General features: G+C 24.8%; 2 protein-coding genes across 2 annotated transcripts; one reads left to right on the forward strand and one right to left on the reverse strand.

The window, feature by feature from the left end:
- Nucleotides 1-2827: 2827 nt before the first annotated feature.
- Nucleotides 2828-3382, forward strand: LOC113559276. The gene is made up of 2 exons (XM_026964938.1): nucleotides 2828-2953; nucleotides 3023-3382. The coding sequence occupies exons 1-2, from the start codon at nucleotides 2828-2830 to the stop codon at nucleotides 3380-3382; spliced, it is 486 nt and encodes a 161-aa protein (XP_026820739.1).
- A 1432-nt stretch (nucleotides 3383-4814) lies between these two features.
- Nucleotides 4815-14127, reverse strand: LOC113556470. The gene is made up of 4 exons (XM_026961430.2): nucleotides 13948-14127; nucleotides 11011-11165; nucleotides 9710-10007; nucleotides 4815-6444 (listed from the first exon to the last, which is right to left on the reverse strand). Exons 1-4 carry the CDS (start codon nucleotides 13983-13985, stop codon nucleotides 4968-4970), a joined length of 1968 nt encoding a protein of 655 aa, XP_026817231.1. The 5' UTR covers nucleotides 13986-14127; the 3' UTR covers nucleotides 4815-4967.
- Between the last annotated feature and the right edge of the window lie 11444 nt (nucleotides 14128-25571).

Below are 25571 nucleotides of genomic sequence, written 5' to 3' on the forward strand. Positions count from 1 at the left end.
TTTTTTAATTGTGCAGGGACAACTAGTATTATATTTATTATTTAAAAAAATAATAATAATGGTATTATAACAAATAAGTTGCCAAGATTACTTAACACATAAAATAAGCAATTTCTTTATTTACTTTTTAAACATGATATACCAAAATATGTTTGCGTTAGGTTTCTGGGTATATGAAATTATAGTACACTAAGGTAAACTATTAATATTTTATGATAATTTTAATTATTATAAAACCAGTTTTTGATTGGATCGATTGTCTTATTTTGCTATAATTCAAAAACAAATAATTGTAGATACTTGAAATTTTTGCCAAATGTTGATATTAGAAATTTTTATATAGGTACAATATAATTTTTAAAATATATTTTTTGTTTATAAATATCAATTAACATTTTTCCTTGAGTAGAAAAGCTTAAGAAATTCTCACAAGTTACTGGAATAAAGAAAAAGTTGATCACATATCAGTAACAATTTTTATAAGCTTTTTAAGTTAAAATGTTGAAAAATTTCATCAAACGCAAATTATTTTTTAGTTAAATATTTTTAATTTTTTAATATTTATACGTATGATTTGAAAATTTAATTCAAGGTCGCTCATAAGTTGTTAATTGCTATTAAAACTATTTAAAAATATTAAAAATAATAAAAGTGTTATTTTTTTTATAAGCATTTAATGTGCAAACTAATGAAATTAGAAATTTAAACAAAAATTTATTTTTTTTATTTTAAAAATATTATTCACGAAGACTTCAAAGTTGTGCGTATTTAATTATACTTCATATACACCATACTATTTTCAAAACATTTAGATCTATTTCAAGTTCAAGCTATTTCCCACTTGGGGAATATTAAGTTCTTACATGACATTAGTATTTAGTAGTATGTAAAAATTGCATAATACATGATATATTATTATGCTCATTTCTACAATATGATATGTCCCTACACTATAAAAAAAAGTATGTGTGTTTGTTCTTAAACGGTAAAATAAAATAATATAACTAGTTTCTACACTAATCGTATTAATTTAGTTTTTTTTTTTTTTTAAAACAGCATACGTTAGAGTAAATTTTGATACAGAACATATTATAATAAATACATTTAATTCTACGGCATATGCCCGACACTATTTCTTAATAACCAAACCTCACCTAATGTCCAATGTGTACGATATCTTGGAATTCACATCGACCGTCGACTTACTTGGGCACCACACATCAAAAGCAAAATTGTCGCACTTGATAACCGCTTTCGTCTCCTACGACCCTTATTAACTGCCAAAAACTACCAAACAAACTATTAATTTATAAACTACTCTTAAGACCCATCAGGGCATATAGCATCCAGCTCTGGGGTTCAGCTAAAATATCTAATACTAACCGTATTCAAAGGTTCCAATCCAAAGTTTTTCGAACAGTTTCAAAAGCTTCATTCTACATCTCCATTAAATTTCTCCACTCTGATTTAAAAATATCAACTGTCACCGAGTTAGCCAAATTACATTACAAGCGTTTCAATAGCCGACTAATCCAACACCCAAACCCTCTTATTACTCAAATCTCATCTTCAACTATTCCAGGCAACCCTAAAAAAAGACTAAAAAGACAGTGGTGTCGTGACCTGCTAAGATAAATTGAAAAACATACCTATCTCAGCTATACGTAGAATATTATAATAGGGAATCTATGAAATGTGAACTCCCCAATACTACCTCATGAGTGCCGACCAGCAGTTATAAGCTACAAATCATAGTTATATTTTGAGTATTATCGAAAAGGTGTTTGTAGTCTTGTAGACACCCACTGATAAAACTATTAAAGTGAACAAAAATAAGTTTCACGCACCCGTCAGTATCATAGCATGCGAGCTCAGTCGTAGTGTGCATAATATAATATAATATTATTATTTATCTATTTATATTGCATTGATATAATATAGTGGTAGTCGTATTTTAAGTGACTATAATGATGGCTATACGTATATTATAGTGTATAGTTTGTTATTATTTATAACGGATTTCGATTATATGACTAGTGAAAACATTAATTATACATTAATCAAACGTTATAGTTGATTCTTACATTCTTCATTATCCCAGTAAAAATTATTTCCGCAGGCTGATTGCCCAGCCTGAACTGAGTATCTAATATTAGGTACGTCAGTGGACACTGAAAAAGGCGAGATGTTTGATGTGACATAATAACAGTATATACTACATATACAGAGTGTCCCGCGAGTATTTACCCATTGCGATATCGCCTGAAATAATGGAGATATCATAATTCTGGTTTTTTAATAAGATTCACAGGGACAAGTACTACAAATATTTCATGTTTTAATTTATTTTTATGTTTCGGTAAAAAAGTTAAAAAATGTATTTTTTAATTAATTATTTAAAAAAAAATTGAAGATAGCGATTTTGCAGAGTTTTTTTTCTGAAAATATTGACGTTTTAAAATTTTAATTTCATAAATTTCCTAATTTTTAATATTTTTTCTAGTTTCGAAAAAACTGCGGACACCCTGTATATATAATGTGCGTTTAATAGGTCTAAGGGAAATTTAAATGATTAAGTACGCGTATTTATGTCAGTGGCACAGTTAATGGTTATTAATTGTAATGATTATTAAATCGTTTTTTTTTTTGTGGCAAATATTATTTTCGTTAAAATTGTTTAACTTGCAATAATCGTATCACATTACGTCTTAGCGTTATTGTTATTATAAGTTTTTTTTTTTTTTACTTATTATTGGCTACAATAAAATGTAAATAAGACTGAGTTTTACAAATATAACAAACAGTTTATATTATAATGTACGTTGAAATGAATAATAAAATACTTCAATCGTTTACAATTGTAGCTGTAATGTTTTTCATTATTTTTATGCTTTTTATGAAATACATTCCATTATACCGATACGTTCACGGTGATAATTTTAATAATATTTCAGTGAGTATTGATTACGACTTTTATAATAATTATTGAAATTAATGTAGGTACCCATGTTTCACTTACCAGGTTTCGAACGGAAATATTAAAAATAACACCGATCTGTCTCCACCAATAAAATCACCGATTTTGTTTCTTATGGTCAATTTTTTTTACGCGTACGCCATTATAATAATTATTATTTGTTTTCACGGCTTGTACAAGTTTTCCGTCACGAATGAAATGTTTTCAATTGAAAAATGTTCAAGACGATCCCGTGGTATCGAGAACGACGGAATCGGCACTAGTGACATCGTTTTGTTTCCTCAAGTCACAGAGGAAACTGAATTGATTCCTGAGAATATTCCATTGCAAATCTTACCAGAAGTACCAGAATCTAAGGTTATTGATAACCATTGTTCGTGGGTAGGCAATTGGAACAAATATTAAAACTATAAAATTGATTAGATATTTTAACGATTTTATTTAAAATGACTAAAACAATTCTATGCATTATGTATAAGGTGTATGTACGTGTATTGATTAATATATACCATTTATATTGTTATAAGTTTAAATATTTGAAAATAATTATCATATGGTTTCACACCACTATAAACATTTTATGCATTATTCATTTTTAACTGATTCTCACCGTCGTACCCAAATAAATAGAAATAATTTTTAATTAAAAAACATATGCAATTCTCATTATATTGTCTAGGAGTTTATATATACATATATATAAACATTATACATTTGTAATTAAAAGTCTCAAAACTACTGACTTAGCAATTAGAATATCGTTTGATGTTTAGAGTCTTTAGAGTTTAGAAAAAATGTTCAATTTTAATGATGAAATATTGCTTATATAAGCTAAATAGTAGCTAAATATAAATATAATTTATCAACATTTTATAATAAAATATATTTCAAATACGTAATAACCGTACTATATAGTAAAGTGAGGTTTTACAATTTTTCACATGAATATGAAATTCTAATTCTTCCCTATTATTTTGCTGTTATAACTTGTGATTATAATAAAAATATAATAACATTAAAGCTTACAAATAAGTCAGTTCTTTTTCAAATCATAATAAATTGTTAAATACCTACTGAAGTATAAATTGTTCCAGATTTATAAGCCATTATTTCAGTATGTTATTACAATTTTCAACTTTCAATTCAAATTTTCACGTGCTTAATTTATTTCAATATGTAGTGTAAATAGTGAATAAATAATAATAACAAATATAACTCTTGATAATTGCGTTTTTCAGCTTCCAACATATCCGTATAAGCGGTTCGTGTATATAAAATAAAATACCTATTGTTGTAAAATAAATGTACCTAATATTTCCTAGTGATTAATCAGTAATTATTTTCCAAGTAGACTGTACAGAAATGTATGATTATAACGCTAAAATTGAAAACTTACTTCAATAGGTTTTTGATATACATCAACGTTAGCTGTTTACTATTGCATACTTGCACCACTCGACCACTCCGTTCCAATAATATAAAGTATGAATAAATTATAATAAACAAATCGATCAAACTATAAGTTATTATACAATCATATTTATTATTTTTCAACAGATAATAACATGTTTGACTCTTGTTAAAACACGCATGTACACATATTTATTGAAAAATCATTTTTATTTTTATTTTAAGTATCAAATTGATTTCGCGATGTATGTAAATAGTGTAAAATATAATACGTCGAATATTATTTGGTATTATTCAACAATAAAAAAATAATTACAAATCGAAAGCAAAAATCTTTTCACAATAAAAACTATAAAATTCTAATAAAATATTTCGTATAAAATTCTAATAAAATATTTCATATAAAATTAAAAATATCACATGACAAAACAAATCAAATTCCATTAAAAAAATCGATTTTTTTTTTTTGTCTCTTTTGTGTCTAATTATTACGAGGCTTACCTATTTATATTTAGATCATATTATGTCGTCATAATGATATGAATTTGGGATATTACGACTTGAAAGTATTCGTTTGAGTTTAATTGTCATGTATACAATAACACAATAGTTTCGTTTTAGCGTCATTTACGCAAATACTCTGATTGCCGTACACATTTAATCTACTAACTGAACCTACCATTTTAAAATTGCCGTAATATTGCCTTAATGTTGCTTCGAATTTTGCATATCCAGGAACCGTAGTTACTTGTATCTCGTAATCTCTCACCGAAGAATTGTCTTTTCCCATTTCTACTGACGCTTTGTGGATCGCGTACAGCGTTAGATACGCGCAAACTGTATACATCGATAACTTTGAATTGACGTACAGCATAAACACCCTTGCCGCTTCGACGACGTTCGAGTCGTCTACGGATAACTCCGTCCTCTTTTCGTGGCACGCGCAATAGTTTTTAGGTATACCCGCTGTTTCACAGGTCTTGTTTTCTGGAATCTCGAGAAACAAACTCGTACCTCGTTCATTTCGATTCGTTTTCGTTCGTCTCGCAATTGAATCGTCATCAATCTGTTTCCTGTCAATGAACTCTAATAGCGTCTCGTGTAAATCAAACGGCGTTGTAAGTCGAAGTGTGTTTTTCTGCAAATTTTTCATCGCGCTGGGATACATGTTTTGAAACCATTCTGGTATGATGAATTTCAACATGGGTAGCTTATCTTCCAAACTCCCCTGGTATGTATTTCGAAATTCTCCCCACCTTATTCCGTGATCACTCATTAGTACTACGATCGTTTTGTTAAGTTCGCCAGATTTGTTAAACACGTCAAAAAAGTTCCTTAAATCATCGTCGCCAAATTTCGAATACTCTAAGTAATCGTGCGTTAAGCTCGTCGTCCAAAATAAATTCATATATAAGTGATTAGTCATAGATAATGCCATTTTAAAAGCATAATCAAGCATCATGGCCATACCCAACTGATGGCCAATACAACCTATTGTGTTACCAACAGCTTCGTGTCCTATGTTTTTTTCGGCCTGTAGCATGAGTGGTCTTAAATAATGGTCTGTGGGTTTTTTAAAAAATCCAGATTTTAAATAATTAAACATTCCAATTATAGGACTATCTTCTACAAAAGATGTGCTAAAATTAGAATTTTTATAATCATCCCATACAAAATGACAATTATCAAAAAAGTCTTCGTATTTAGGCCAACAGTTTATTTTCAACTCTTCTATTGACATTCCGCTGAGTACGGGAATTACATTTGGAAAAGTGTTATCCTCAACTTTGTTGTAACCTAACATTTCCACGGTGCCGATTCTAGATAGGAACGCACTAGTTTTTGGCATTTGACGATGAAAATTCATACGAGATACTGCGTCCAAACCCAAAACTAATACACTTACATCTCCGTCTTTTCGTTTTCTTACTGACGAAGTTGGGCGAATGAATATGTGGTAATATTTGTAAATTATATTTGAATTTAACGTGCATACTACTTCGACCATTTCGTCCGGAACTGTTATATTGTTTACAAAGTATATTTTCTCGCCAAGTCTATTATAAAAAAAAAAATTACAATTATACACATAATATAATATTTTAAGCAAAGACAGTAAGATTGTTTGTTATATTTTATATAATAACATAGAATAATAATATATCACATCACTAAAGATGTGGTGTTTACTGCTACTTAATTTAAAATAAATTATGTGTGGCAATCGTTTTAACCTAAAATATTAGGATTTGAATTTTTGATGTATTAATTGTAATAATTTATTCAGTTAGTTCGTTAGGTATACTAGGTATAGATGTCTGTCTTATAATTTGTTTTATATTTTTATGTGATGTATTAATTATTATTACAATTTTTTTTTTTATAACAAACCTATAAGTGGTACGGCACATTGGCGCTAATTACACGTAATTGGATGATAAAAAGAAGTCACCCAGTAGTGATATTTTTTACTCGTATTTATCAAATATTAATTTTAATTTTTGAATTCTCTGTACCATTTATCAGTGAGCTAATCGTCTAGATGGGTTACTGGAGAAATTATTTGAGTTTAGATCTTTAATGAGGGATTTAGATGGTGGACTAAGTGGGACTGGCACAACATTTATAAAAAAAGTGGGCAAGTGGGTATCACTCTGCTGTATAGTAGAGACGGAGAGTAGGTCACTGGTCTCTATAATGGATGTGTTAAATTTGAATGCAATGACAGGTATCATTGTATACGAAAAACGATTCTGAACGGAGATGATTTGTCAGTCAATAATAATTAGTAAGATCTATTATATTATAACCTATATTTAAATTGTAATATATCATTATTTTACATGATTTCGAAAAAAATTTTCATTTCATACGCTTATAACATTTTTTCTATATCGACGGTGGAATTTTTTTTTACAGTTACTTGAAAGAAAACTTATGGATAACCTTGTATTAGGTTTTTTAACCTAGGTATAAATCACAAAAATTTTATGAGTTTTCAACTTTAAAATTCCTTGCAAATTTTCTCGATTTTGATTTTTTTTTTACTACGATAAGTACAACTTATAATAAGCCTTGTAACAAATTTTAAAGATTTTTTGGATAACCAAATTTTTTTATCGGTATTTCAAGAAAAAAAAACTTAGAAAAGTAGAAAATTTCAATTGTTTATAAGTAGCTTAAAAAGGTCAAAATATTTTGAAAATGTAATCGTAAATAGATAACGCTAATATAAACATTTAGTGGAAATTTCAAGTATTTACAATGATTCATTTATGAGTTACCGTTTTTCCGTTATTTTTTCAAGGTTTTTCCCGACGCTTTTGAAAACTACTGGAAATTTTTTACTTTTGACCCCTTCAAAGTACCAACTAGATGAATTTTTCTTTTTAAAGAGAGGCTGAATTCAAAAATTGAAGCATTATTACTACTCCAAAATGTGATGACAGACATAAAAATAAAAAATAAAAAGATAAAAAAAAGACACACATCTTTGTAAAATCAATACTATCATCACTCGGTTCAGAATCTAAAATAGATGCAATTTAAAATATTATGTCTATGTGTAGCAGGTTGGTGTGTAAACGTAAAGTATGACTACTTAGACGTTAAATAGTATACTCATTATTAACCGGAATTTAATTGATTTAAATGATTGGGATTTTTGTAAATTTGATAGTTTGGCTAATCCATACGATTGAAATCCGTAAGACCGGATAGTCGTTATATTGTGTATGGAATTAATTTGTTCATAAGATTGATGTTAAATTTTTTATTTAAAATAAAATATAGATTTTTGTGGTTTTAGTTGAGCATAATAATTATTAACTATAATTATACATTTGTTATATTTAAATTGTATCAACAAAACAAGTGCATATTATCATATAATTTTACACAGAGAATTTTTTTCATGCACTGATACAAATGTGTAGTCAAATTAAAAATAAGAGTTTCTTACCGAATTTCCTAAAACTTGTGCACTGAAAAACCCATTTTATTTTTTCTTTTATAATCCTATAATTATTTTTACAATGGACCGCGATAAACGACAGTGTAACTTACAATAATCATACAGTAATTTTATAGGAAATATTGGTTTCATGTTTACACTAACCAAGAGTTCAAATGTATAAAAAAGAGCTAAGCCGGTAATCACTTTGATACACAGTAGGTGTTGAGTGTATTTATTTATTGTACACTATACGAGAAAGTCACTGTAACGTAATATTTCAAATACCCATGTATAATTTTTCAAGTTACCTATAACGGCAATAACACAACAACTAAAATTGTTATTATTTGCTTAAATATATAATTCCATCCAAATTTTAAATTAAAAAATTTATAAAAAACAATTTGTTTATATATTTTTATAAAGTTCCTTAAAGTTTTTTAATTACAGTTTAAATTACTTCTACTGGAAACCTTATACGAATTTTTCAATCTTTAGTTATATTAATCGAATATTTTATAATTTTTTTTGCGAATTTATATAATTTTAAAAAATATTGAACTTTAAGTGTTTATAAATAAAAATTGTATCTATGTATCTTTAACATTAAATATTTTAAATTTATCGTCATTAAAATAAAAATAATAATAATAATAATAATTATAATTTTGAAAATTTTATAATATATTAATATATTATAGAAAATTATAATATAAAATATTAGTACTGTGACAAGTTGTTATTAATTTAATGTACCATACAACAATGAGAATATGTCCATGGTACTTATGAATAAATAATAACTTAAAATGAATATAAATATTTTGAAAATAATAATAATATAATATAATACAATTTATAATATACGTAAATTTCAAGTTCAAATATTTAAAATTTTATGAATTTTTAACTACAGAATAATTTGCAAATGCCCATGATTTTCCCGAGTTTTGTCAAAATTAGAATTTAAATTACTTATAAAAAAATTTTGTTTTTCTTAAATGTTTTTAACTAACCAATAAAGCAATATTTATGAGGAACCATTTACTCAATCATTTAAGTCAATGTATAAAAAGTAGCAAATCTTGTGAAAACTAAATCCAATATTAAATTTATTTTAAAGTTATATAATACTGAGTAACATCATTTTTAATGACTACAATATTATTAGTATTAATTTTAGTGATTGAAAAATTATTGGTTCAATTTTTTAAAAATATAGACATAAAGTATATTTGAAAATTCCAAAAATCAAAATTTAAACAAATTTATTATTTAATAAAAAAAAAAAAAGAAAAAATGGGAGTGAACATGCTTTACGGATTATCTTATGTAATAATCATCTTAAAGCAGAAAATTATTCTTACTTCACATTATTATCATTAAATTCTTTAGCATCTTGATGGTTGTCACATGCTGATCTTTCTATTGGAGTGTAATAACATTTGAAACTTGGATCTCTCTCACTGATATTTAAAGTAGCCCACGCACTCATATTCAATATTAGAGATGTTAGGTCTGAGGTAACTAATGGCAAAGTATAATTCCATGTCGTTTTGCAATCTAGTTGTACGTTTTGATTGATATATTTTGTTATTTCAGGTCCTTTCAAATACATCTCTGGGATTCGACATCCTGTTGTATTAATTAAATATCCAGAATTCTCTAAAACAAATGACAATAATTAATTAATATTATTTTACTCTTTATATATCAATCATAAAATAACTTTAAATGAATAATTATTTATTTCAGTGTAGTTCTTTAACGGGAGAGAAGCAACAATATTTAGTTACCTATATATTACTCGACAATAGTTGAATTTTCTAAAAAATTTCAAATTCACGAAAAAGCCCTTTAATTTAAAAATATTATGTATTATTAATGGTAATATTATTTTTTCTTTTTACTATTAGTTATTCACTTTATTATAAAGTCAAAAAAATGTGAAAACTTAAATAGTAGTGAAGATTTGTGTTGAAATCTTAATATAATTATTTCAAATTTTTATACTTTATACACCATTTTTTTTTGTTATAAAGTTTTACTGCGTAAGTGTCGTCAGCATCGACTTTAAATGCTAAATTAATATAGCATTAAAAATATGTTTAAAAGTTTAAATTGGTGAATAAAATATAATAACCGAGATTACTTAATATAAAATATAATCTATAGCAAATAAAGTTAATTATCATATTGTGTTAATTATTGAGAACATAATTTATTATAGCAAGTATTTTTGTATTCATGCTATTTAAAAACAATAATATAATTTATAAGGGTCATACACTGTATTATGAATAATTTAAAAGCTATAACACAAATACACAATAGATAGTAGATACCTATGTAAATTTAAATGATTATTACAACAACCATTGACATACTATTACAATATATATTAGATCCTATAATACTATTTCATGCTCGTAATCAAATTTACACTAAAAAATGATGACATAGATTCTTCGATATTGATGTAAGTAATTGATTTAATTTTTATGTTAGTTTATTTTTATGCCTTTTTGAACTTTGAAAAATTAATTTATCTGTGTGAAATAAAATCTGTAAAATAATTTAAGTTGTAACCTATTATTTATTTAAATTGTTTATTAATGTCACGACATATTAGGTATATAATAAAATTGAATAGTAATTTAACACTTACCGTAATCTAAGATGGATGTACGTGGTTCGCTGAACATCAAATCAAATGTGGTCAACGAATTATATGTGTAAGTCCATATTACTATTACGAATAATAGAATCCATAGCATGAATGTCTTTGGTTTTAAAATGTGCTTAGTCGTATTTAACATTGATCTATAAAGAAATTTCAAACGTGTGTTTTACTCAAAGTAAACAGTATTTATTAAAATAAAATATTTATGATTAATGTGGATTTTAGCAATTAAGAAACATTAGGATGAACTTATTTTATAAACACACACTATTTTAAATCTGAATAATTAAATCGGTTGTAACACAATCAATTTAAATGCGACAGATTTATTGTGCGTCACTGAATAATTTTTACTTAGGTGTAGGTAGTATATATACTTTATATGTTTCATGTAATAACCGATAAAGGGGGAATAACGGACATAATATACTTGTATGAACCTATAACAACAACGTATTTCTAATAAAAATAATGCTATTAATAACAATAATTTTTATTTTAATCACAATAGGTGGTACCTATAAAGATAACATAATTTGTATAATTGTTTGATAATAATTTGATTACAAAAAAAATATGTAATACATTGAATGATTTTTTTACCGTAGAATATTTGTCCTTTCGAAAAATATTAACATTTTTTTTTACTTAAAAAAATAATAATATATTTTTAATTTTTATTACATTTAAGAGTATTGCGAAGTAAACAAACCAAAATTTTAAATACGTGGTTAATTACAATATTCAAATTTTAAATTAATATGGATCAGCGAATGAACATTTTATGGCGTACGGCGTACTAGTGGATGATAAAAAGGTTTTCTATTTACTCACTTAACTTTAAATACTTTATAATATCATTAATAAGTTAAAAATTATACTTTAAAATATTTCAAATATTATAGTTTTAAACTATAACTTGTCATTTGAAATATGCCCAAAAGGTCAAAAATATTCTGATTCTGAATATGAAATAAAAAATATGAGTTGTCGATGAGTGATGACATGATCTCCTACTAACTATAGTAACTAGCTAATTAAGGATGGTTTTTATAGAAAATTAGATCAATTTGATGCTTTATGAGATTAAAAGTAAAAAATTCCAAGTAATTAAAAAAATATTTGGGGAAAATAAAATTAAAAAATTTTGGGCAAATGGGCAGTACAATAGCAGGTTTATGTCGAGTTGGTCACTGTTATGGATGTGTAGAATTTGATTGCAATATAATTGCTTATAAAGTTATAAATCATATAATTTATCATTGTACACGAAAAATAATTCTAAGTGAAATGTCTGTCAGTCTATACTCCTAAGTATTATGTGTTTTTATTTTTATTATAAAGCTACAAAAGTAATACAATTAATTATTAGTTTTAGTATTACTTTAAATTGTTATTAACTTATTGTACCGTAAATGGCGTAAATAACGCAAATATATTTATGATATAAATAAGTAAAAATAGCTTAAAAATAATCTAGATATTTTAAAAATTTCATTGCATTCAGTAAAATGTATATTATATGTAAAAGTTCTTTAAATCTTCATTAAAAATATTTTTGAATTATTACAAAATATGTTTTTTCATCCAAATTTTAAAATTTGAACTTCAAATGTCTAAAAAAAAAAATTCTACTTATTTATTTTATTAGATTTTTATATATTATTGTGAAGTGTTAATTAAAACATGTATATTAAATTTTAGGTTTTTAATATTTATTTTAATATTTTATAAATTTTTAACTAAAATATAATTTGTAATTTTTTGTGATTTTGACAAATTTCTTTAAAAAATAGCCATACATAAAAGAGTATACATCAATAGGTAAAATTTCTTTGTTAAAATATTCATTGCTTTGCTTAAAAAATCTAAAATTAACGAAAAAGGAACTTAATATTTCTATAATTTTCAAAATATTTCGGATTTTTTTAACGTGCAAATGTTCACTTATATTAATTTTTTTTTTTTGAACTTGTATTATGATAAAATAATCGGAAGAAAAAATAAAAATATTTTATTATAACTATTGTACAAAATATCAATATGTACATTTTTGTTATACCCAGTTTTATTAAATACGGTTATATTATAATAATTATAATAAATAGATAAAGCAAATGTATTTTGTTTACTTTGAATTTAGTAAAAAAAGGTGTTTTGTCTGTCAACGTATAAATACATAATAGTTAATATTTTATGGCTTGTTGGTAATTTGAGTATGGCATAGTCCGAAATTTAAATACCTAATTTAATGTTTCGATATTATTATTTTGTTATTATTCAAGCAATTTTAAAAATTTAAATCATTTCACAAATATTTCAAATATTATTTGTACACGATGTAATGTTTAAAATACTTAGTCAAATTATAGAGCTATTTCTAGGTAATTGAAATCATTTATCTTTTTTTAATGACGATAAAAAACGTTGATGCTCAGTCAAAAATGTTGTAAATTTAAGACAAGATTCGTCATAAGTTATAAGTGTAGCAATTGAAAAATATTGAAATAACATAAGTATTTTTTACAATAGATTGAAATTTAAATTGTCTAATTTGTGCTTATAGAACTTAAAAAAAATAATAAATTTTATGCACAACTTATTTTTTAATTAGACCCAATTAAGGACCTTTCTTAGTACACGAATCGGTATTGTGAACCGGGTTGTTCGACTGACATAAATAAAAATTTCTAAGTTAATTCCTATGTCTTGCAACCAACTATCACAATCTGATGCGATATTGAAATATGTAGATAAGTAATATAATATGTAAATATAAATATAAAAAATATGTAAATATTAAAAATATTATTAATAATATTAATATTAATATTATATTTTTTTTATATTTAATATGTAAATATGTACAGATTTATTTAATGTTTGAAATAGTCATAAAATAATACAGTACACTGCTATTACCTGAGTAACTTGAGTAACCTTTTTCTCGAGGATGGCATTGAAGATCACAGTAATAAAAGGTACGAGATAATCAATTAAATTTATTGATATATAATTGTGAAATGTGAAATAAATAATAATGTATACATATTTTGATTTTTATGTAATGAATGTTATCACATCTTTATTAAGTTAATGTTAACAATTTAAAGTTGACTGTCATTAGTCTCTTCTTCGTGATCTTTACTCGAATACTGATTTTATAAATAATATTATTTATATACACTTATATATTCCTGTGTTCTGTCAGCTTGAGCGAATACACTAAATATATCTTTAACGCTGAGTCAACAATCTATGTTATTTTTTTTATTTGTCCGCACCATTTTTTATCTAATCTTACGAAAAACACGTATGATTATATAAGCAACCAATATTAAGTAAAATATTATACTGCTCAGGATAGTTTTTCATATTAATAATAATTTATTATTTAATTCAAATTAAACACGTCTTTTCTTATTAAGCTTTTGAAGTTAAGATTTCAAAAAATAGTTTATATCGTAGGCGGTAACAAACATATTCACCCCATATTTTTGTAAAAAAATAAGTTCAAGCTAAATAAGGCTATACAAATAAATTACTTATGATTAATATTAGTGTAAATATATTATAAATTAATATTATTAAGAAGAGTGACTAATACACAATCTCTACTTATAATCGTTTTTTGTATGAAATCGAAAACTAATTAATCATTTAGTTCAAAATCAATATATTTATTACAGCATAAACTACTCAATTACCATTCAGCCATTTGAAACCTACTTGGTCAGCCTTAATTGTTAACATCATGCTTACAATTATAATATATATATATATATATAATATATATTGCAGAGTATGGATTATTATTAGATTTACCTATTTAATTACACATACAAATTTTCCAAATATAATTCATGTTGAAACTAATAAATATTGAAAAAATTAAAAAAAAAGAGTGGGCAAGTGGGAACACTGCTATATAGTAGAGATGGAGAGTAGGTCACTATAATGGATGTATTAAATTTGAATGCCATGACAGGTATCATTGTATACAAAAAACGATTTTGAACGAAGATGATTTGTCAGTCAGGATAATTAGAAGGGTATATTATATTATTACCTACATTTAAATTGTAATAAATCATTATTTTACATGATTTCGAAAAAAATTTTCATTTCATACGCTTATAACATTTTTTCTATATCGACGGTGGAATTTTTTTTTACAGTTACTTGAAGGAAAACTTATGGATAACCTTGTATTAGGTTTTTTAACCTAGGTATAAATCACAAAAATGTTATGAATTTTCAACTTCGAAATTCCAATCAAATTTTCGCGATTTTGATATATTTTGTAAACATTTTAACTTTAAATGCTTATAAACAAAAATTGTGAGTAACGATTTTTGATTTTTTTCTACTACGATAAGTAAAACTCATAATAAACCATGTATACATTTTAAAGATTTGAGAGTGCCAAATTTTTTTTATAGGCTTTTCAAAAAAAAAAAAACTTAGAAAAATCGGAAATTTCAATTGTCTAAATATTTTGAAAATTTTATTGTAAATATATAACGCTAATTTAAAATTTGGTGAAAATTTCAAGTATTTACAATGATTCGTTTTTGAGCTACAGCAAAATAAAAAAAAAAATCGATTTTGTTAAAAACTGTTTATGAGTAAAAATTCCCGTTTTCCGTTACATTTTTAGGGTTTTTATGAAAGCTTAGGAGCGCTTTAGTATAAGTGACTTGGATCAAATTATTACGGCAATAGTCAAAATACTCCAACCCTGGTGTTTAATTATTCCGTGCTAATACTAAAATAAGGAATCTCACAATGTTTATGATGTCAAAATGTATTATTCTTATGTTTAAATAATATGCAAAATCTACTTTTTGATTAGTGTTAGATAAACACATCTAAGTCAACTGATGACTGATGATTATACTGATTATACGCCTATATAATTTAATTTTTAATCTGTAGTAGAATTTTTATTAGCTATTGCTTATTGGCTATTAGTTATTACTTGGAATGATTAAATATAAGTTCAAAAATAAATACAAATATGTAAAGATCTAGCAATATATAGTATTGTGTATAATGACGAAAAAATATACAACATTTTAAAAATATTTTGACTCTTGTTTTTAGCTATTTATAAGCATGAGAATGTTTATAGATATTTTTTTTAAATAATTATTAATAAAACATTTTTGCTCAATTGAAAATTTTAAAAATGTAATACAAGGTTTCTTACAATTTGTTATTAAAGCTTTTTACAAATATTAAAATATATATGCACAATTGTTTTTTATAATTATTTTAAATTTAAATTTCATCAAAATTCTTCAATATACGAACTTCTGTAGTTTAAAATTAATAAAATCATAATTTTTTATAGCTAAGAATTGAAAATTGAACACAACGTTTCTTATAAGGAGTTAAGGTTTTAACCAATATATCTTAAAAAATATAAACATTTTAATCTTAAATTTTTACAAAATTAGATATTTGAACAAAGAATAACGATTTTAGTTATTTTATTTGAATTTAAAAATTTTTTCTATTAAAAACGTTTGACTATTAATATATTTTATATAAATAATAGCATTTTTAAATGCAATGATTTATTAAAAAAATAATTCAATCTACCTAGTACCTTATTAGTTATTAATTATTAGTAATAAGTTATAAACAATAGACAAATAAATTACTTAAACTACGTTAAAATGGTAATATAAATAAATTATTATAAAATATAAGTCATTTTAACGGGTATCGTTTTTCACATACAATTATTTATCATCGAATTTAAATTTATAACGTACAATATAATCGTACATTACAATGACTTATTTCTCAATGACGAGTTACAGTCGACTACGTCTTATGTAACAGAACGATTGCCGATTACCTATATCTATACCCTCTTTACTTAGTTATAACTATAGGTAGATAAAATGTAATATTTATCAATAATTATTTTTTTTAACAAATTTAACAAATTTAAGTAATGTAAGTTCAATAAAAAATAACAATGCGATAAGATGATTGTAGTTATTCAATATTTAAAATAAATGTGTTATACAATTATATTAAAATATTATGAGATTAAATATTAATTTTAAAATTCGGAAAAACCTTTAAATTCGGTAACTGTTTAGCTCATTTTCTATTTTTTATTTGTATGTTCTATTATATTTTAAGAGATACATTTCTATATTCCAATATATGTTTGATTATGTAAATTCATATATTGATTTAGAAGTATTTTAACCTACTGGTAGGATAAAATAGTTAAAAAAAACTTAGTTTAGATATTTAATAGTGATTTTTGATTGTTAATAATCACCGTAGTTTATAGTTTAAAGTTTTAAACGTCAATATACTATTAATTAAATACTTAATAATATAAGTCTTTTACATATACATAAACACAATTGTCATAGCATGCAATGAACAGCGTTAATCGCGTATATATTATATAATATGTATATAGTACAAGCGCAAACATATAAGGTTTGACGAAATAATAATCAAGTACCTACAATCTATATATTTGTTTTTAAATTTAAATAAGTTATTTACAATCGTTTAACTATAATAATAATTAATAAATACATTTTTGTACAAGGTAAGAAAATTGAAGGTTCACATGAATAACTTGTGGAGAAAGCAAATGCACTAATGGCACCTCAGACCTATATAAATTAATTAAAAATAAATATTGTTTAGGTAATAGTGAAATAAGTGTTGGTAAATGAAGCTAAAATACATAACTCGAGAAATAATTTGTTTGTTTAATAACTAGGCTACAGACTTGATAGCACTAAAAAGTACTAAAATATAACCAAATAATATAAAGTAATAAATCTTGAAATATTTTCTATAATACATTATATTATACATATATATAAAATACATATTCTGAATGTTAATATGTAAAAACGGCAACAATAATAAGTTTGATTATGTAATGGATTAAACTCATAATAATGTTCTGGACACTAATCCATGCGGACTGCTTAAGAATAGGCTATAATTATTAAAACAGATTTGTGGATGAATTTATTATTTATTCAATTATTTTTTTACTCGACTTCCATTAATAAACTACAATATATGAAAACTATACAATAAATCTGATTTTGAATACATATTAGCAAAAATAGCACAAATTAAAAATATTTAAAACATGCAACATAAATATTGTTATAAAACTTTGATGCAAAAACAACATTATAGATATTATGGCTATAAAAATTAATATCGTTATGCTATTTTATATCTGTAATTATTATTCTATAATAATTATTAGCAAATACTGAAATTCTATACAACTTTAGTTAATAGTTAATAGTTAATAACATATACATTATTAATACCTAATGTTGTAAAACAATAATCAACAATCGATTTTAAATGTTCAGCATTATTTAATTTTAAAAATTTTTATTTTCTCTAGTTATTTTAATAATATAATATTTGTTATGTATTTTATGGCGTTATGATATATTATTTTACAAATTATTAGCCAACGACAACTACCTATCAAGACTGTAGATATTAATAGAACAGAGGAAAGAATTTAAATTTGAATAATATAATAAACTATTCTAAATTTAATTTATATTTTACAATTATGGAGAGTAAATACGTAATGTTAAGATAAATCCATTTTTTTTATTTTATGACTTTTAGTAAAAACAATAAAGATTAATTTTCATACAAGTAAAACCAATAAAACATAGAAGAAAATATGTATAAAAAATAATTAAATTAATAACGTTATCAATGGTTATTAATTATTATTATAGTTATAGTATCGACTCAAGTCATTAAAGTTCCGTTTAAATACGTTTTCCATTATAAATAGTTAAATATTTCACAATATTAAGTTTCTTTAATAATTGTAACACCGTATGTCACCGTATTTCAGCATGATATACTTAAATAAGGGAAAAATGACCTATGTGAAAACTTCTTTGAATCGGCGGAGTACGATTGCGCGCAGTTCTAGAATAACAAAGAACATGATTTTAACTATTCAAAGGCGTACACGATTGCGCGTGAAATTGGGTGCGTCGTTGCCAAATTGTTTATTAAACAAAAATTAAGTTATATCATAATTATTTTTTATATTTAAATACAGATACAAATACATTTATTCAGAAACTAAGAATGATATAATATTAAAAAAATGTTATTATACCGTCATAAAAGAAAAAAATTATCGTTAAAAATATATCGTTAAATTTATGTATTAACACAAAATAAAAAAAGTTAATAATTCAAAAAAGTAGACAAATTACATTTAGTATTACATTTAAATTAAATTTTAAAGCTCCAATACCTATTTCCAACTATGGCCAAATACTTAAGTAAATTTTCTGGTATTTTATTATTTATATTATAATGTTTGTGTTCAATTTTTGTAATTCTTCCTTCGATTTTTGTTTGATTATTCCTTTGGAAAAGGTAAAGAGATTTACCATTACCATAAACCTTTATATTTGACAACGTTGCTTAAAAATAAAAATAATATAGCGCGCGCAATCGTATCGTGCCCCTTTGAATCATACAATCTAAGCTAATTTAATATTAGTTTTTTTTTTATTAATTAAAAAGGGGAAATTTTAAGGGTAATTTTTAAAATTCAAATGGGAACACATATTTTTGAAATATGATTCATATAAGATTTATATTTTAATACGTTTTGACGAATCATTAGAAGTTATTTACATTTGTATTTTGTATTTAATTTGTAAAATCCCACCAACGAGACAATGAATAATAATAATAATATAAATTTGTGCTTCTTTTATACGCCGATACATTGTAATACAACCTTAATCTTTATGCTATCTAACTATCAATTTATCATAGTAATAAAACGTGTGTTTGGTACCTTAATTTCAGCTTATATTATATAGGTAAAATCACATAAATAAAAAAAACAACGCATTAGATAATATATTTACATATTACAATACGTATATTGTATATCGTTCTATTTATAGCCATAACATAGTATTTATTATTTGTAATATAAAATTATAAACAAATATCGTACAGTAAATAAATAGCCAATAGCTAATTATACCATATTGTTGTATAAATTATATTATACATCATACAATTATTTAAAATTTATACAATTAGGTACCTAAATATATTTTTTAATTTAAATAAAAGGTAATACCTAATACTTTCATATTTTGTTTGAATAAATTTAATATTAGATTAGATATACCATTTTCTAAACACTGCAAAATGACAACATTGATTTCAAAATGTGTATGATTAAACTTCGTATTCAACATATAGCTAATATATGCATAAAAATCAAACAGTTTTTGAAAGAATATCCTTTTCACAACACAAAGATATCATTTATCCAATATTAAATAATAATAATTAGGGCTTGGATATTGTTACAATGATTAAAAGTTATTAAAGACTTAAGGTTATAGCTAGACTTGAGAACTCAAGGAACTTCAAAGCTTTAAACACAAACAAATACAAACATACACAAGAAGTCTAGAACTATGCTCACTAGAACAAGACAATTTTGACTGAATTTATTTAAAAATGTGTTTATTATTTGTATTATCAATTTTTCCTATTTTGAATAATTGTACCAATAGCTTCAATATCAATGTCATTAAATAAAATAACTGATAGGTCAATAGGAAGGATATTCATCTGTAGCGTGGAGAGTAAAGCCAATCACATGGAAATCACACAATATTTACATAACATTGGTAATTTTACCATTATGTAATGTATTTACATTACATAATTAAGTAGCAATAATAATTTATTTTTTAATCTTCATTTACATGACATTTTCTTACATCTAATAAGTAAAAACTGTATAATATGCAAAATATATAGTTACATATATGTGTACATATAACATTTATTGTTTTATGTAATTATAAATATTATAATATGAGTTTTTAATTTAATTATAACAACATCCAAGTCCCGATCATGGTTCATGGCATCAAACATAATAACTGTAAGGATTTTAAATATGTCCAATTGCATCAGTAAAAAATTATCATAATACATTCTGAGTGGTGAATTATTGTTGTCATTTAATTAATTTTTGTATATTAAAATAAGCTAACCACTAAAATATGTATGGTAAATTAAATTGTAAAGCAAATTGATTATTTTTAAAAGACTATCAATTTTAAAACTCATAATTTAATTTTAATGAATGTGAAGATATTTGAAATATGTACAATTTTGTTATTAAGACAAATTATTGTTATAATTTAGTAGGTACATTTTAGTATAAAATAAGCGACCCATCAAAATGGTAAATGTGTATCGTAAATTACAAAATTAAATTTACCAAACTAAATAACTAGTTTGCTATATTTATTACACTATTAAATGTTATGAAATGTTAAATTAAATTACTTAAAAAAAAATTATGTTTAAGTATTCATATGAACAAACTAGTTAAAAATAGTTACTTCTGTCTGGATAAAATTATAAAATATAAGTGCTAATCCTTAAAAATTTATAGGTACTAATTGTTTACAACACTCACAATATTTAATTTTATTAGCCACAATTAATATTGCCTATAGGTATATTTATGTTCAACATGATTGACCAATTTAACTTACAGATTATTGATTCATGCCTGCGGTTAATATCTAGTTCAATCGAATAATAAATCATAATATAGGTATTTACTATTTTGCTATATTTATTGCACTATTAAATGCTACAATTTTTAAACAAATTAATAGAAAATAATGATAAGCTCAAAATGGTAAATTTTTTATGAATAACCTTATAAAATATAACTGAAAGACTTTTAAAAGTTATGAATTCTATAATTTTATTAACACAAACCAGCAAAAATCCATATAATATAGGTAATAATATTTATTAAGTAAATTTTCGAATTCTATGAAATTATTACTCATGAGCCAGAAATTAAAGTAAAATAATGTTTAATACATTAGAAAATCTAAATATTTAGGTGCTGAAATTTGCTGAATTGTATCACTTTTCATTAAAATAAAAATGTTTCATCAAACGTTACAATATCAATAACAACAATATAATTTAATGAAAAAAATGATGTGACATTTGCAATCTTAGGTACCTACATACAATGACTTTTAGAGTACCTAATTAGTAATTAAATATTTTCTTTAATCTAATTAGTTACCATATATTTCAATAAACAATAAACTTTTGTCTAGGACTGATTGAAGAAAATGGATCATATAATTCATATTTAATAACAGTTTTAATTTAAATCAATGAGCTAAAAAAATTAAATAAGCAAAGCATACACATTCAATTATAATGAAATTTTCAAATTTCAAATTTGAAGTACCTTCTTAGTCTAAATAGATTCATGATTCAAATTATCACAATTACGTCTTCTGATGTCAGTTTAAAATAAATGTAAATATTTCCAAACAATAACAACCAGTTGACGAAAATTCAAACGCATTAACTACAGCCAGATAAATTGAGACGGCGGCGGCGGCGGCGGCGCGATAACGAAAAACCATCGGTTCTTGGATATCATTAGCTAATCAACATTAGCAATAGAACATTATAAAACTGATTTTACTTTATTAATTTAAAATCAAATATTCTGATAATATTCTTTTATTTTATAGAAAAAAAATAAAAATTGTATTAAATAATAATAATAAATTAATAACACACCGCGACTAGTTTGGCCTACACCTACTGAAAAGCGCCACCGCCACCGTCGCCGTCTCAATTGATCAGGCAACGGCTTTACAATAACTTAAAAATATAAATTTGATTGAATTAATGAAACAATTAGACACGTATTTTAAATATAGTTTAACTTATTGTTTTAACTGTCGTCAAACGATTACGAAGTGACAAGCGTTATCTGTTATCAACAAGCAACCACGTGGGTATTGCACGAAGACTAGTCACAATAAGGAGACCAAACTCCGCTTCTGTTAACGTCCCGAAACGAGTCGCACGATTCGGCTATAGGTGGCGCTGCGTAAGCCAGGGTTGCTACTTTAACCCGCTTGGTATAGGGATTATTCGTGTTTTTTGTAAAATATATGCATTATTTTGGATCATGACCCATTATAAATTGTATAGCTCGTAAAATTACGCATTCATACATATGTGCATACGTGTATATTTCACGTGTACTCTGCATAGAAGTAATAGTAACAGACCTGTTATTCAGTACCCGACATCCGTGGGAGACTGTAATAGGCTGCTAGAGAGTATTAAGTATTTGAATAATGAACCGCAGTGTTCAGGGTACAAGATGTTAATCTGTTAGTGAACAATATTGATAGTGATATAGGATTAACTATAATATATTATAGCGGTTCTCAAACTTTTTTTTTTACGTACCACTTAGATATATTATCAATCAGTCGCGTACCACTAATGACTAAAAAAAGAACGATCCAAAATCCAAATTGTATAGTTAAATACATTTTTTTTTAAATAATAAGGCAGTAAAATACTACGACTATAGGTATAGTAGGTATAATTATTTTTTATTTATAAGTTTTTTTAAATAAGATATAAATTAAATAATTGAATGGGTTTATTATCCGAAAACGGCCCTCCGCGTACCACAGTTTGAGAGCCGCTGATCTATTGATAGGATTGTTTATATAATAATAAAAAAATATTAATGAAATATACACATATGCACATGTATGAATGCGTAATTTTACGAGCAATAAAATTTATTATGGGTCATAGTTCGAAATAATGCATATATTTGACAAAAAACGCAAAAAACATGAATAATCTCTATAATACGTGGGTATTAAAGTAACGTACGCAGCGCCGCCACCTATTAGCCGTTTAATCGTGTGACTAGTTTCGGTTCGTTTTTTTCATGCGGGCGGCCGTATGAGTTTGGTCTCCTTAGTCCTTATTCGAATCTTCACGGATGTCTCATAATTTATCATTATTATTTTTAGCTTGTATATTTTAATCACAGACTACGGTTGTAGTCTACAACCGTGTCACAGACTTAAGAGGACGTTTCACCCGCATGTGCTGTCTCCGTCTTACACACGTACGACATGGTAAATTTTCGTTCACCAGTTTCAATAGTGTGCCTTTAGTTTTAATATTAGAGTGAATTGACCTATTATCAAACTTTTAGGTAAAAACATTATCTGTGTTCTCTCGTCGGTTTTTTTACGATATCTTAATTTTTAAGTGAATTGTGAGCATTTTAAATATTTAATAATTTCACTCATAACTCACCTAAAAATTAAAATATCGTAAAAATCCGACGAGAGAACACAGATAGTGTTTTTACCTAAAACTTTGATAATAGGTAAATTCACTCTAATATTAAAACTAAAAGTACACTATTGAAATTGGTGAACGAAAATTAACCATGTCGTACGTGTGTAAGACGGAGACAGAACATGCGAGTGAGACGTCCTCTTAAAGAAATTTGTGATTGTAATATTTTCTGTCATTGATAAAATATTTTGATAGTATAAAACACCATTATCACGGTCTTAGACTATTCATCTATTCTCAGATTAAGAAATACAATTAGGACATCGTAAATAAAAATAATCTGTAATTCAGTGTATTTTTTAAGAAATTTTTACTGGGCGACAAAAAAAAATTCTCAAAATAAATAGTCAATTATAGTATTATAGAATTATTTCATGCTTAAACAGTCTTTAAAAATAGAGTAGGTAGGATACAAAATATTTTTATCGACTAATTTACTATTTTAAAAAATGCTGTGCAGTGTAATTGGTCATAATGTCAAACGATAATACGATTATACGTTTTGTATTGACTACCGTTTATTGTATAATAAATTGATAATTCGATACCCAGATTATTAAGGTCGTACAACGGAAGGACTTTTAGTATTATACTATTATTCACTGTAGAATTTTATTAATTACACCAATATTCAGAAGTCGATAACTCCTTCAATTATTAACACACCAATGTTAACAAATCGTCAAAATTCATTAAAAATTATAGGCTGTGCGTGAATCATAAATATAGGTTTCTATTTGAATTTTTAAAGTTACCCCTCAAACCTTCCCATAAAAATTAATAATAAAAATTATTTAATATCAAATTACATTAGATTATATGATTCAAAAAGGTTTTCACATAGGACATTTTTTCCTAATTTAAGTATATCATACTGAAATCTGCTGTCACATGAAAATTTGTAACACCCCGTGTATGCAGTAGATATTTAATTTAATTTATGATTCAGCTGTCATATAGTGATTGAATTAATTACTTTAGGTTAGCAGACTACACGTACTATGTGAGAAAAGTTGACAAGATAAAAATGTCAAAAACTTAATAAATAAGTCGGGTTCTTCGGTGTAAAAAGTAAATTAAATCAAATCTACGGAAACCTATATAATCAGGTAATAATTAACACGTATACCTAGTACACTGTTAACTGTTATTATGATAGATCTTTGGAATTTCGAATGGTTGATAATCACAAAACTATATGAGGCAAGTAAATATGCATACATTTAAATATCTGTAGGTATCTATTGATCAATAACAGATTTACTTATTTTTTA

The sequence above is a fragment of the Rhopalosiphum maidis genome, chromosome 3 (genome assembly GCF_003676215.2).
Source record: "Rhopalosiphum maidis isolate BTI-1 chromosome 3, ASM367621v3, whole genome shotgun sequence".
NCBI lineage: Eukaryota > Metazoa > Arthropoda > Insecta > Hemiptera > Aphididae > Rhopalosiphum > Rhopalosiphum maidis.

Excerpts from the sequence above, each read along its gene's own strand:
- LOC113559276 (XM_026964938.1), top strand. The coding sequence starts at position 2,828 with ATGAATAATAAAATACTTCAATCGTTTACAATTGTAGCTGTAATGTTT. Across the intron at positions 2,954-3,022 it reads ATAATTTTAATAATATTTCA|GTTTCGAACGGAAATATTAA; the intron begins GTGAGTATTGAT and ends TTCACTTACCAG.
- LOC113556470 (XM_026961430.2), bottom strand. The coding sequence starts at position 13,985 with ATGCCATCCTCGAGAAAAAGGTTACTCAAGTTACTCAG. Across the intron at positions 11,166-13,947 it reads AGGTTACTCAAGTTACTCAG|ATCAATGTTAAATACGACTA; the intron begins GTAATAGCAGTG and ends ATTTCTTTATAG. Across the intron at positions 10,008-11,010 it reads TACATCCATCTTAGATTACG|AGAATTCTGGATATTTAATT; the intron begins GTAAGTGTTAAA and ends CATTTGTTTTAG.